General features: G+C 46.0%; 1 protein-coding gene across 1 annotated transcript in view; it reads left to right on the top strand.

Annotated features, from left to right (window-relative positions):
• The first annotated feature begins 1,446 nt into the window (after positions 1-1,446).
• Positions 1,447-15,356, top strand: part of LOC133357155 (G-protein coupled receptor 83-like) — a 50,519-nt gene continuing 36,609 nt past the window's right edge. Inside the window, exons 1-3 of the mRNA XM_061574966.1 lie at positions 1,447-1,848; positions 12,254-12,379; positions 13,987-14,120. Coding sequence (XP_061430950.1) covers positions 1,447-1,848; positions 12,254-12,379; positions 13,987-14,120 — 662 coding nt within the window. The remainder of the gene's footprint in view (positions 1,849-12,253; positions 12,380-13,986; positions 14,121-15,356) is intronic.

Here is a 15,356-nt window from a genome sequence, read left to right as displayed (position 1 = left end):
CAATTAATGACAAAAGAAAGTAAAAAAAAGAGAGAAAAAAACATAAACATAAGAAATAAAAATATAAGAATTAAGAAGTAAAAAAATAAAATTAAGAGAGAAGGGTGGAGAGAGAGAGACGACAACGACAAACACGCCGCACAAAGCCACCGACCGCCGCTTTAAGTACTGGGCAGGATGTGACCCTGGCGAGAGATGCGGCGACTAAGGCGGGGGGAGATCGGACGGATTGTGTGGGTGCCGATGTTTGGGCACACTCGCTGCTGCTGCTCATGCTCATCTCTGTCCAATGACATTCTGTCCTGCTCAGTGAGACCCCCCCCTCCTCCTCCTCCTCGTGCTTATTCCTGTGCATTTACACCCCCCCCCCTTCCCCAGCCAGAATCTCTTGTATTTAAATGTCAGGGCAATGCTTCCCGAGCCTCCACTCACGCTCGCCAGCGTGTCCTAGAGCAGCGTTATAACGGGCGGATGCTCCGTTTAAATGGCCTGCTACGGGGTGCTTTAGAGTTTTAAAAAGAATAACCTTCATCAGCAGTAGCGGCTGAATGATCATCAGCAGCAGCGGCTTTTTAATTCCCGTTCGCAGTGTAGGCTTGCTGGCGGGAATAAGTGTAAAAGTGTAAATGTCAGTGTTTTGTAATGTTGTGTAACATATACACGGATTGTTTGCTTACATCGCGAAACAGATTACCAACAATTATGCCGTGTGCGGCAAATATGAAGTAGAATGTTTTACTTTCACTGAAAATTAAATTGGATATTGTGAATTATATGGTTCTGTAATTATCATAAAAAAAATTCTCACTGAAGAAATTAGTTTTCATAGACGAATATATAATCGCTGTAATTTTAAAAAGCATAATTTAAAAACTACGTTTGTAATTCAGGAGGCTTTCGAATAAGGACGTTACTTTGTTTTGCACACACACACACAGCACACACACTGCACACACCCCAATCCAATCACACACACACCACCACTCCAACACACGCACTAAAACACAAAATAGACACACACAACAACACACAGCCCAACACGGATGCACACGCAAACACACACACACACACTAAGATCCCTCGCACACATCGCATTGGCTGCAAACTGCACAGACACACACACTCGCACTGACATACACACACCGTATATATATTGCATTACAGAAGCTACATACACGCACACACACACACACCAACACACACAACCCAGTACACGCCGCGTTAGCTACAACCTGCGGACACCAAAGACAAAGATCCCCCGTACAGCCGTAACAAACTGTTGGGGCAAGTGCCGTTAGCGAACAAGTGCTGTACACACATCACACACATCAATACAAAACAACCCCGTACATAAACCCATTCGCGACGAGCTACAAAACGCGCGCACACACAACAAAAACGCGCGCTTATATTCAACGCAGCAGCAGCAGCATCATCAGATCAACGATGACCGAGTACATGCGGAACACCGTCCCATACTTTCTCAAGATGCTTCAGAGAGTGGACTTCACGACGGCGCGCGCCAACAGGAGCGCCAAAGCGCCACTCGACATCGGCATGATGATGTTCAACGAGTCGCCTCGAGCCTTCGTGAACAGCACGCTCGTCTTCTCGTTCGACAACATGACCGGATCGCTGCGCCACGGAGCCGAGGCGCAAAACTTCACCGTTCAGTCGCTGCTCATCGTCGCCTACTCGGTGATCATCGTCATCTCGCTGTTCGGCAACGCGCTCGTGTGCCACGTGGTGATCAAGAACAAGCGGATGCAGTCGGCGACCAGCATGTTCATCGTGAACCTCGCAATCGCCGACATCATGATCACCACCCTCAACACGCCCTTCACGCTGGTGAGCGAGGCGAGGCAACGCGCGTGCACGCGGCTTGCGGCGTTCCCTCGTTCGTGCACTCTTGCGCGTCAGCTGAGTCGATTGTGTCTGTGTCAGTGTCTGTGTCAGTGTGTCTGTCTGTCTGTCTGTGTGTGTGTGCTCGCTAACAGCACTTGCCCCAACAGTCTGTTAAGGCTATATGGGGAAGCTTTGTCTTTAGCTTTGTGTCTGTGTGTTTGGGGGGGGGGGAGTGGTGGTGTAGCGGTTAGCGCGCTGCACTATGAACCTGGCGACCTGGGTTCGATTCCCGCTCACGGCCAACACCGCCAGTGACGATTATCTGAACCGGTCCCGGGCCTCCCCTAGGTCAACTCGGCCTCAAATGAGTACCTGGTGTGGTCTGTAATCATTGCCACTAGGGAGAAAAAGGCGGTCGGGCGTGGTGCTGGCCACCCATCCCCTCGTGTACCATACGGGCCTTCATAGGTGCTCGCTAACAGCACTTGCCCCTACAGTCTGTTAAGGCTACACGGGGGATCTTTGTTAGTGTGTGTGTCAGTGTGTGTGTCAGTGTGTTTGGGGGGGAGCGGTGGTGTAGCGGTTAGCGCGCTGCGCTATGAACCCGGCGACACAGGTTCGATTCCCGCTCACGGCCAACACCAGTGACGATTATCTGAACCGGTCCCGGGCCCTCCCCTAGGTCATTATTAACTCTTATTACAATTATCCACTTTGTATCCTCTGCTTCTATGTGATGTGAAGAAGAGCCATTGCCCGAAACGTCGCCTATTATATATTTGACTTGGCTGGCACCACCCATGATTTAAAACCAGACATTGAAGCATTACCAGTTTTGATAAATATATGTTATTTTTAAAAACACACATAAACAATACCGTAATATAAAATGGATATTTAACCGGACTGTGGTCCAGCACTGTGGGGGTTGCACCGGCACCGATGGTTGGTGTATCACACACAGATGGTAGGAAACTCCATTCCCGTGGGCGTTCAGGAGGCGTCGTACCCCTGGTTCGCCAGGAGACGGCGGTGCAGCAGAAATGCCGACCCCACCTTTTGAGTCCGTATAGGAATAGCGTGTTGCCCCCTCGCACGCGTGAAATTCCCTCCGGGCGCGACGCGTTCCTGCCACGTGTATGAACACTCATTTTATTGACCAGGTAAAGCCCACTGAGCTATGAGCTCGTTATTCAGAGGCGATCTAGCTCCACACGATGATGGTTCGTCGAAGTGGCTTAACATCATCAACTACCTCTTCTTGGTTCTTTCGGTAAAGTCACGTAGAATGTAAATAATAAAATAATAAAAATAAAACAATAAAATAATTCTCACGACGTTTCAGCCACAACGCAAGCAGCCGTCCTCAGGTGGCGAACAGGTCTGTCGAGAACATTCAGACTGTCTTCCCGACCTGTTCTTCACCTGAGGACGGCTGCTTGCGTTGTGGCCGAAACGTCGTGAGAATTATTTTATTGTTTTATTTGTATTATTTTATTATTTCCATTCTACGTGACTTTACCGAAAGAACCAAGAAGATGAATCCCTGCAGTCACGAAAGCTTTACATCGAAATCATCAACTACCTTGATTTGAAGCTTTCGTGACTGCAGGAATCCATACTCTTTAGCTCTTTCGGTAAAGTCACGTAGGTAGAAATAAAATAAAGCATCGAGGTTAATGCAGACATGATTCCTTGTAAAAGGTTTCAGTTTGGTGTTTTAACATCTTAACGCCTGTTTTGTTGCCAGAAAAAAATGGGAAAACCTATTCGCATATTTTGGTACTGGAAAAGGAGGACCCATGATGTAGCTGAGTAAACCATTTTTCGCTCTACCGCTCCTCCGCGCAAACAAAGCAAATACAAATATACAAACCCCCTAACTGTCTTGTGTATAGTTGTATTTGCGCGAACAGGCGTAACCCAATGCACTTTCGTTTGACGCTCCTGTGATTATTTGATACTTTAATACAGGGACACCGGTTACAACGTAGCCCCATGAAGAGTTTCGAAGGAGGCTTACTCCGGTGGCGACGCTTTATTCCCGAAACACATTTAACTCAAATGCAAGGTGGCTCTCGGCGAGAGGGGGCTCCGATGGTGATAACACTTCTTTTGGGAGCTGGGTTTTTTAAAATCCCAGACATTCGCCATCTCCAAATAAACCCGACGCTGCATCGCTGAGCATGCAGGCGGATTTTAAACGGTGGCTGGGTTCAAGTTCATTCATTTGGTATAGCCCTGTGAGTCATTCGGCTCTTGAATCGGGTGCAACCGCAACAAAAAACAAAATCATGAACAAGAAAACATCTTAAAGTGACTATGTGACTAAGTGCAAACAGAAAATCCAAGAGAAGACAGCAAAATATTGCAGACAAAGCACCGTACACCAACGCTGTGTGCAAAAATCCCAGTGAGATGCAAGTCAAACAACAACAGCCACAAGACATCATCTTGGTTCTTTCGGTAAAGTCACGTAGAAGGGAAATAATAAAAGAATCAAAATAAAACATAATAAAATAATTCTCACGACGTTTCGGCCACAACGCAAGCATCCTTCCTCAGGTGAAGAACAGGTATGTCAGAAAGACAATGTCTGAATGGCAGACCTGTTCTTCACCTGAGGACGTCTGCTTGCGTTGTGGCCGAAACGTCGTGAGAATTATTTTATTATGTTTTATTTATATTGTTTTATTACTTCCCTTCTACGTGACTTTACCGAAGGAACCAAGAAGATTAATCCCTGCAGTCACGAAAGCTTTAAATCGAAATGTAACCACAAGACAACTTAGATGAAGGCGAGGGGGCTCAGGGCTCAGAACTCTGAGTCGGAACCTCTGGGTATCCTGGTTTGCAATCGTGGATTTAAGCCTCCCCCCCACCACCTCCCACCGATGAAGCCACGGCTGTCTCAAAAGTGCAGCGGCGTTTTTTGTTGTTGTTCAGAAATACATTCGGTATTTTATTAATAATGAGTATAATTGAAATCATCCTTATACACACGAGAAGTGCCATGTTGAAGGGTAAATATCTAAATACACATAGTCGCATAGTCACTTTAAGATGTTTTCTTGTTCATGTTTTTGTTTGTTGCGGTTGCACCCGATTCAAGAGCCGAATGGCTCACAGGGCTATACCTAATAAATGAACTTGAACTTGAAGCCATTTTCAATCCACCAATGGATGATGAATGCCTCCCCCATGCCATGTTGGCCATTGTAGTGTTTTTGTTTATACATATATACATAAAATACCATACTTCACCACGATTATCAAGGTCGGGTGGTGCAGTGTGGCGGTGGGGGGGGAGAGATCAGGAGCGTTTACCACTCACCACTGATTTTAGCCGTGGCCAGGAATCAAAACTCGTGTGGTCAGGTTGATAGCGCTGCGTGCATCAATGCTCCACCTCGCATGGTATGTGCGGTATGTTGAACTTCTTTCACGCCGTACGTAGCCAAACTGTGCTCATCGGCGGTGCTGGGGGAAGGACAACAAACTTAACAGAAAAAAAGTAGTTATAAAGAAACGAGTTTGTGAATCTCGAGGGTTTAAAAGTGCGTGGCGCCCAGTGGCTTCCTAATATCGGAAAGGAAGAGCGTTCCAGACGGCCACAGAAGCGCATTTGAAGGCGCGTGTTTTGTTTCATCACGCGGGCATCATAAATGCAACCTTCTTGGTTCTTTCGGTAAAGTCACGTAGAAGGGAAATAATAAAATTATAAAAATAAAACATTATAAAATACAATTCTCACGATGTCAATGAGTGCCAATGTTTACGTGACCAAGGTCACTCTTGCGAATGAGACTCGAAGCTGTTCGAGTGGGTTCATCACCGCCTGGGCTAAACAAAAACAAACTTGAAACTTGACGAGCAACGGTCACCATTGAGAGCGCACACAGCAACACCAAACAAACAAAGAGTCTCGATTTAAAGCTTTCGTGACTGCAGGGATTCATCTTCTTGGTTCTTTCGGTAAAGTCACGTAGAAGGGAAGTAATAAAATAATAAAACTAAAACATAATAAAACAATTCTCACGACGTTTCGGCCACAACGCAAGCAGCCGTCAGAGTCTCATTCAGACTCTGTCGCCTCGACGGACCTGGTTTTCACCTGAGGACGGCTGCTTGCGTTGTGGCCGAAACGTCGTGAGAATTGTTTTATTATGTTTTATTTTTATTATTTTATTACTTCCTTTCTACGTGACTTTACCGAAAGAACCAAGAAGATGAAACAAAGAGTCGTAGATTTGAAGTTTTCGTGACTGCAAGGATCCATATACTCTTTGGTTTTTTTGGTAAAGTCACGTAGGTAAAAAACAAAATAAAATGAAAACTAAATTAAAACAGATTGCTGTGATTTGTTTTTATTTATTTTTCATTTTAAATAAAGTGAAAACAACTAAATCTTTTAATTAAAATGAAAACCACTAAATAAAAAAAAATCACAGTGATTTGTTTTAATTTAGTAGTTTTCATTTTAATTTTATTTCGTTTTTTACCTACATGACTTTACCGAAAGAAAATAAACAAAAAGTCGTTCAAAATGTGGTCTCAATTTGGCTATCAGAATTTAAAAAAGTGCGTTTGTTTAAATGAGCACGTGGTTTAATCACAGCTGGCTTTGGCGTTCTGGTATTTACCTCGCGAGCTCCCTGAGTCACTCGACTGAGTCATTACAGACGTGTTGATCGTGACATTCGGCCCGTGAGGCATCTGTGTTTACTTTGTATAATATCGCATGCCAAACCTCGGGACAAGCGGCACTTCATATCGAGCCAGATCACTGTAGTTTGGCTCTGGCCATAGAGGCCTTTTCAAAAGGGTTGAAACGATGCACAGATTCGTCAATCAATATCGATTCTTATGGAGCATAAAGATGGGGAGCATCTTTAACAGCAATACGACGAACACACACGCACGTCACGTGCAGTGTGTGGAAACACGTGCTCCCTCGTGTGTGGATCGATATATATATCCATATGTACATCACTTGAAGGGATCTTGCAAGTAGTTCTATGGCATCCAGTCTCTTAGCACTGGTTTGCGAGGTCTGTGATTGGACGCTTCACCTAAGCGATGCTGATCGAACTGGAGAATGAAAATAATTTGGGGTAAAATAAGACGCGCATGGATTTGCCATTAGGTCGTGTAGGTCGATGTTCGCAACCAATATTATGATCCGTAATTAATGATTTTTTTTGGTTGGACGACGTACTGAATGTCTGGGAAAAAGAGCTTCGCAACTCATCGGATTCCTCCCGCAGTCCAAATAAACGATTCACATTCTGTCATCACGATGTTGACTTCGCGGATTTTTTTTATTCTGCTCTGGATTTGTCTGAAGACGCTTGGGGAAGTTTCGAGAGTAAAAGTCACGCGCGGTATCTCAGCTGCTCAAACCCGCTGGGTTATTGGTAACGGTGCGCGGGTCCCAAAGGGTTTCCGATCACTCTTCAATCTCGACTCGTGGCGCTTCTCCCACCGCGTCATTCCAAGGCACGGGCGGGTGGGCAATGTCGAGCCTGCTCCGATCTTGGCGGCACACCGAACCAAAAACAAATCAATCAACTACCACCAAGTCGCCGCGGTGGCTAGGAGATGTTAACTACCTCGCCTGGTGTACAGGAGGTCGTGGGTTCGACCCTGACGCCTGCAGTGTATTTGCAGCTTGCGTCTCTCTCTCTCTCTCTCATCATCATTATGGTGGCTATGAGATGTTAACTACCTCGCCTGGTATACAGGAGGTCGTGGGTTCGACCCTGACGCCTGCTGCTGTATTTGGAGTTTGCGTCTCTCTCATCATCACGGTGGCTAGGAGATGTTAACTCCCTCGCCTGGTATGCAGGAGGTCGTGGGTTCGATCCCAAACCTGACGCCTGCTGCTGCATATTTGGAGTTTGCGTCTCTCTCTCTCCGTGGTCGCGTGGATTTTTCTCCAGATCCTCCGATTTTTCCCCCTCCACATTAAAAAAATCAACATCACGCGTTCGGAGCAGTTGACTACCGCTAGACATTTCCACGTGATGATTATATCAGACACTTGGTTAAGCTTGTAATTTGTGATAGCCAAGTCGCTTCCGGAAAAAAAAATATGTACGTGGCTCAAGCGAAGCCTTTCCTGGTAAATAAAAAAAATTAAAAAAAATAGTTTAAGTAACTTTTAAAGTGCCACAGACCAGAATTCCCTGGAGCCCGGCCGCTCTGCTGAGCACAATCTCCCCATGCCCTCCCGCCACCCTCGGCTGGCTGGCGTGTGGACTGACGTGACCGTCAATCAGCCGGTCAGAACACGCGCTTAGTGGCAGAGGGGAGTGGGGCGAGGGTGGGGTGCACGGGGGGAGAGGGTGGGGGCACATGGGGGGGGCGTGGGGCGAGGGTGGGGTGCACGGGGGGATGGGGTGGGGGGCATATGGGGGGGGGGTGTGGGTGGGGGTGCACGGGGAGAGAGGACGGGGGGCACATGGGGGGGGGGCGTGGGTGGGGGTGCACGGGGGAGAGGGTGGGGGCACATGGGGGGGGTGTGGAACGAGGGTGGGGTGCACGGGGGGATGCGACTCTGCTGCAGACGATATAATAAACAAAAAATTCCGAATCTAAATTGTCGTGCAAATTGGCAGTCAAGAAACAAGAAATATCTGCGGTGTTTTGTTGCGAACATGAACAACCAACAACAACAACCGCCAGTTATTATCTGCAACGCACTGGGAGTTGAGATTCGAATACATATTCTATGGTTCTTTCGGTAAAGTTGAGTAGATAGAAAAAATTACGATAAAATAATAAAAAATAAAGTGAATAAAATATGTTTGTATATTTTTTTCATTTTATTGTTATTTTTTTCTGTCTACGTGACTTGACCGAAAGACCCATAGAATATTAATTCCTGCAGTCACGAAAGTTTTTTGTCAAAATTAGAAGATTTCTCATGGCAGGATCCCAGGCGAATGATTGACAACGGAGTATCGTCTACAAACGACAAAGATCCCCCGTGTAGCCTTCACAGACTGTTGGGGCAAGTGCTGTTAGCGAGTAGCACCTGTGAAGGCCGGAATAGCACACGGGGGGGGGGGGGGGGTTGCCAGACGCAGCGGCATTCCCTTTGCACGTGATTTGCCAGCGTGCGTGCGTGTGTGTGTGCTCTATTTGTGTGTGTGTGATTTATTCGTGTGTGTGATTTATTTGTGTGTGTGTGTGTGTGATGTATTCGTCTGTGCGTGTGTGTGATTTATTTGTGTGTGTGTGTGCGTGTGTGTGCGTGTGTGTGTGTTTTGTTTGTGTGTGTGCGTGTGTGTGATTTATTTGTGTCTGTGCGTGTGTGTGATTTATTTGTGTGTGTGTGATTGTGTGTGTGCGTGTGTGTGTGTTTTGTTTGTGTGTGTGCGTGTGTGTGATGTATTCGTCTGTGCGTGTGTGTGATTTATTTGTGTGTGTGTGATTGTGTGTGTGCGTGTGTGTGTGTGTTTTGTTTGTGTGTGTGCGTGTGTGTGATTTATTTGTGTCTGTGCGTGTGTGTGATTTATTTGTGTGTGTGTGATTGTGTGTGTGCGTGTGTGTGTGTTTTGTTTGTGTGTGTGCGTGTGTGTGATGTATTTGTGTGTGCGTGATTTATTTGTGTGTGTGTGTGATTGTGTGTGTGCGTGTGTGATTTATTTGTGCGTGTGTGATATATTTGTGTATGCGTGTGATTTATTTGTGTATGCGTGTGATTTATTTGTGTGTGTGTGATTGTGTGTGTGTGGGGAGCGGTAGTGTAGCGGTTAGCGCGCTGCACTACGAACTTGGCGACCTGGGTTCGATTCCCGCTCACGGCAAATACCAGTGACGATAATCTGAACCGGTCCTGGGCCTCCCCTAGGTCGACTCAGCCTCAAATGAGTACCTGGTGCGGTGTGTAAACATCGCCGCTAGGGAGACAAAGGCGGTCGGACGTGGTGCTGGCCACCCACCCCCTCGTGTACCGTTCCGGCCTTCATAGGTGCTCGCTAACAACACTTGCCCCTACAGTCTGTTAAGGCTATATGGGGGATCTTTGTGTGTGATGTGTGTGTGTGTGCTACGCCGCTGTTGCGTTGTCACGACAATCAACTTCTGCCCCAATGCCAATTTACTTTTTTGCTTTTGCAGCGACGTGGGTAAATAAATATACGTAGTGGTATAAAATGAAAGGGTGAGTCACGAGCCAGCACAACATGGGACGAGGCACTTGAAGGCTCAACTGAAAATAAAAAATGTAACAAATGGGTGGTCTGAAGCCGCGCTTGCCAGACCGATGACTCGCTCGCTCGCTTGCGTGTGTGTGTGTGGGCATGTGAAGTGTCGAATGTCTGAATCGTCGGTCCTGAACCCTGCGCCTTGCGTTGACTCAGCCTTGAAATGAGTCACCGGTGCGGTGTGTATAAGCGTCGGCACTGGGAAGACAAAGGCGGCCGGGCGTGGGGCTGGCCAATACCAAACGGCACTTTGGTGCGGTGCCCGCTTTCACGGCGTGTCTGTCCAGATATACGAGGGGTGTTTGTCTTAAGTTTAGACTTAAAAAACTTTCGTGACTGCAATAATTAATATTCGTTGGTTCTTTCGGTAAAGTCACGTGGATAGAAAAAATAATGAATAATAAATCAAGTGAATACAAGTGAAACGTCGTGATATTTTTATTCACTTTATTTTTTATAAGAATCGGTTTCTCTCTACGTGACTTTACCGAAAGAACCAAATAATATGTTTGTCTCTATTTTTTTTGCACTGATAAATAAACATAATGTGTAACCTTGATAACATATACGCACGCATGCGCAATGTTTTATTTATTTTACGAAAAAATATTGACACAATTAATTTTTTATAAGAATCTTTTTGTCTCTACGTGACTTTACCGAAAGAACCAAAGAAGAATGTTCGTCTTTATATATTTTTTGCACTGATAAATAAACATAATGTGTAACCTTGATAACACATACGCATGCATGCGCAATGTTTTATTTATTTAACGAAAAAATATTGAAACAATTAATTTTTATAAGAATCTTTTTGTCTCTACGTGACTTTACCGAAAAAACCAAGGAAGAATGTTCGTCTTTATATTTTTTTTGCACTGATAAATAAACAAAATGTGTAACCTTGATAACACATACGCATGCATGCGCAATGTTTTATTTATTTTACGAAAAAATATTGACACAATTAATTTTTTATAAGAATCTTTTTGTCTCTACGTGACTTTACCGAAAGAACCAAAGAAGAATGTTCGTCTTTATATTTTTTTTGCACTGATAAATAAACATAATGTGTAACCTTGATAACACATACGCATGCATGCGCAATGTTTTATTTATTTTACGAAAAAATATTGACACAATTTATTTTATTTAGCGCATTCTATGCTTACAATCATCTCTTGTCAAGGCTGCTACAATTTGTGAATTGCACATCATCAGCATCATCACCACCCTCCTCTGTGTGGCCCTCTTGGCTCATTTAGTTTTGCGTTATCTAATGTTTTGTCATTCCAAATCGTGTGCACATATGTATGTTGAACTTCTTTCACACCGTACGTAGCCAACCGTGTTAATCGGAGGTGCGAGGGAAGGACAACAAACTATGGGTGTGAGTCTATGGGTCTCTGCGTGAGTCTATGGGTCTCCGTGTGAGTCTGTGGGTCTGTGTGTGAGTCTATGGGTCTCTGTGTGAGTTTATGAGTCTCTGTGTGAGTTTATGAGTCTCTGTGTGAGTGTATGGGTCTCTGTGTGAGTCTATGGGTCTCTGTGTGAGTTTATGAGTCTCTGTGTGAGTCTATGGGTCTCTGTGTGAGTCTATGGGTCTCTGTGTGAATCTATGGGTGTCTATGTGAGTCTGTGGGTCTCTGTGTGAGTCTATGGATATCTGTGTGAGTCTATGGGTCTCTGTGTGAGTCTATGGGTCTCTGTGTGAGTCTGTGGGTCTGTGTGTGAGTCTATGAGTCTCCGTGTGAGTCTATGGGTGTCTGTGTGTCTGTGCGAGTCCATGGGTGTCTATGTGAGTCTGTGGGTCTCTGTGCGAGTCTATGGGTGTCTATGTGAGTCTGTGGGTCTCTGTGTGAGTCTATGGGTATCTGTGTGAGTCTATGGGTCTCTGCGTGAGTCTATGGGTCTGTGTGTGAGTCTATGAGTCTCTGTGTGATTCTATGGGTCCCCGTGTGAGTCTATGAGTCTCCATGCGAGTCTATGGGTCTCTATGTGAGTCTACGGGTCTCTGTGTGAGTCTATGAATGGTGAACTTCTTTCGCACCGCACATAGCCAACCGCGCTAATCGGAGGTTTGACGAGTGTTTAGCGTCTGAAATATTCGCCGTCGAATATGTGTGTGACCGTTTAACTTGAACGCGGTGGTGTGGGGGGCGGGGAGGAGTCACCCGTTCATCCTTTAATTTCAGGTGCGATTCGTGAACAACAACTGGGTGTTCGGCAAGACCATGTGTCACGTGAGCCGCTTCGCGCAGTACTGCTCGCTCCACGTGTCCACACTCACCCTCACGGCCATCGCGCTCGATCGATACCAGGTAACAGCGGCGCTTGAGCAACCGGGAGAACAGTGGCAATGCCCCCCCCCCCTTGCACACACAATACAAAGACAAAGATCCCCCGTATAGACATCACAGACTATTGGGGCAAGTGCTGGTTGAGCAGCACACACTACACGAAGACAAAGATCCCCCGTATAGCCTTCACAGACTATTGGGGCAAGTGCTGTTTGAGTAGCACACACAACACAAAGATAAAGATCCCCCGTATAGCCTTCACAGACTTGCGCCAAGTGCTGGTTGAGCAGCACGCACTACACAAAGACAAATATCCCACGTATAGCCTTCACAGACTATTGGGGCAAGTGCTGGTTGGTATTGGACCAGATGACGCCAACCCATGTGAGACTAGGTTATAAGGAAAGCTGTCTCGGGTGTGGACCAATCAACTTCAAGGACAGTGCATACATTATCAGAGTTGTGTTTTTGTTTGCATTATGACTGCAGGTATTGTGGTCTATGCAAACATGACTCCTTGTAAAAAAAAGGTGTCAGTGTTGTTGCCAGATAGAAGAGGTAAAAAACCAATTATCATATTTTTTACTGGCAAATGAGGTTCCAATTTATGTTTTATTCTACCAGGCGAGGCCCCATTGAGCGATGCAGCTCTTTTTCAGAAGCGACCTGGCCACAAATGATAGCCCAACGAAGTGGCTTATCACCATCATCGTGTGGAGCTTTACAAGCAGCCAAATACTCAAGACGCGTGGTGATGTTGATTCTAAATGCGGAGGGGAAAAACTGGAGGACACGGAGAAAAATTCACGCGACCGCGGGGACAGAGACACGCAAACTTCAAATATACCGGCATCAGGGTCGGGATCGAACACACGACCTCCTGCATACCAGGCGAGAAAGTTAACATCTCCTAGCCAGCGTGATGATGATGAGTGAGAGAGACACGCAAAATCCAACTATATAGATGTCAGGGTCGGGATCGAACCCACAACCTCCTGCATACCAGGTGAGGTAGTTAACATCTCCTAGCTACCGTGATGATGATGAGAGAGACACGCAAAATCCAACTATATAGATGTCAGGGTCGGGATCGAACACACGACCTCCTGCATACCAGGCGAGGTAGTTAACATCTCCTAGCCACCGTGATGATTATGAGCGAGAGAGACACGCAAAATCCAACTATATAGATGTCAGGGTCGGGATCGAACCCACGACCTCCTGCATACCAGGCGAGGTAGTTAACATCTCCTAGCCACCGTGATGATTATGAGCGAGAGAGACACGCAAAATCCAACTATATAGATGTCAGGGTCGGGATCGAACCCACGACCTCCTGCATACCAGACGAGGTAGTTAACATCTCCTAGCCACCGCGGTGCTAAAATTGAATGAATTGCAAGTCATCTTTCAGCACTGAGATATTTCGGTCAATTCTGCTTGTATTGTGTGTGTTTTATGGGTAGGAAACCGGAGATTCCAGAGGAAACCCGTGCAGAGCAGGGGGGGGAGAACACGCCAAACCCCACGCAAAAGTGCGGCCGATGCAAGGAATCGAATCCCCCAGGTGCTGCTCGCTGCGAGGCGCGTGTGTTACCACGTGACGGGGGCCTTGTTGTTCCTCGCAGGTCATAATGCATCCGCTCAAGCAGAGGATGTCCATACTCAAGGGCATCCTGTGCGTCGCCATCATCTGGGTTCTGGCCACCGTCTTCTCTCTGCCGCACGCCGTTTTCCAAAAGATATTCCGCTTCCAATACAGGTACTGGAGGGAAGGTGGGGGGGTTAGGGGGGGTTAGGGGGGGTTAGGGAGGAGGGGGGGGGTGTTGGCGGATCACCGCACGGATATCGGGAAACTCTCTGCACGAGGTGCTGTTACTCCCCGCTCGCCAGGTGGTGCCATCAGCTTCCATCTGTGTGGAGATGTCGTGATGGTGTCTACCAGCCGCATACGCTCACGGGCGTGGCTTACCCGGACACGTAAATAATTGATGACATGTGGTGTTACGATAATCGTTATAGTTGACTCTCAGTTATTCGGTTGTTCCTATTTGCGGATTAACCACACACCTGAGATTTTGATCTTCTTTATCTGTGGTCCGACGAAGACACCGGCTTTGACCTTTGCCTCAGACAGCCGAAATATGCCTTGTAGGCCTCACACATCTTAGCAGATGCTTCCACGGAGTACTTTTTCGTTCTTGTCTTGATAAATTGGCCGCAGACATAGCAAAATGCGTCTGCCAGATGCTTGCAGCCTCTTGATACCATTTCAGAAAAATGCAGATATGTATCCACTTAGACAGCTGGAACTAAACTGAACTGGTGGGCTTAAGGCCCCTGTATTTATACTACTATTTATATTACTGGAAAGTTCTAGAATGTTCTAGAAGTTACTCCATGTTTACTCAGCACTGAATCTATCTGGAATGTTCTAGAAAATCAGCAAATTTCAAAATATCACTGTCCTGGTCACAAAATCGAAGTTTGTAGGGAATAATAGCCATTTTCTGTACCTTTGAGGCATAAGCAATTCGGAAATAACACTTACTCCCCAGGGAAAAAAAATTGTTACTGTTATCACTGAGCACGCGCACCGATCGTTAGTATTCCGCGGAAATATTTTTTTTGTTACCCGTGATTTTGAATTATCGGGAGTCTGCTGTGTTATTGAAGGCAATGGGGTAGCCCCACCATTGCCAACGAATGCCACTGGTGGCGACAAGGCCTCTCACTCAACTAGAGCGGGCTCTAGACAGCCGCCTCCCCTCCAGAGGCGTGTTCGGCATACCTCGACCCTCGTTAACATCCTGGTATAATAATAATAATGATGATCTTCTTGGTTCTTTCGGTAAAGTCACGTAGAATGGAAATAATAAAATAATAAAAATAAAACATAATACAATAATATTATATAATAATATAATATAATATTATTATTTTATTATTTCCATTCTACGTGACTTTACCGAAAGAACCAAGAAGATGAATTGGAGAG

Source organism: Lethenteron reissneri, chromosome 57, assembly GCF_015708825.2.
Source record: "Lethenteron reissneri isolate LAM-NWPU_2019-01 chromosome 57, ASM1570882v1, whole genome shotgun sequence".
Classification (NCBI taxonomy): domain Eukaryota; kingdom Metazoa; phylum Chordata; class Hyperoartia; order Petromyzontiformes; family Petromyzontidae; genus Lethenteron; species Lethenteron reissneri.
This window is presented reverse-complemented; position numbering and strand designations above follow the sequence as displayed.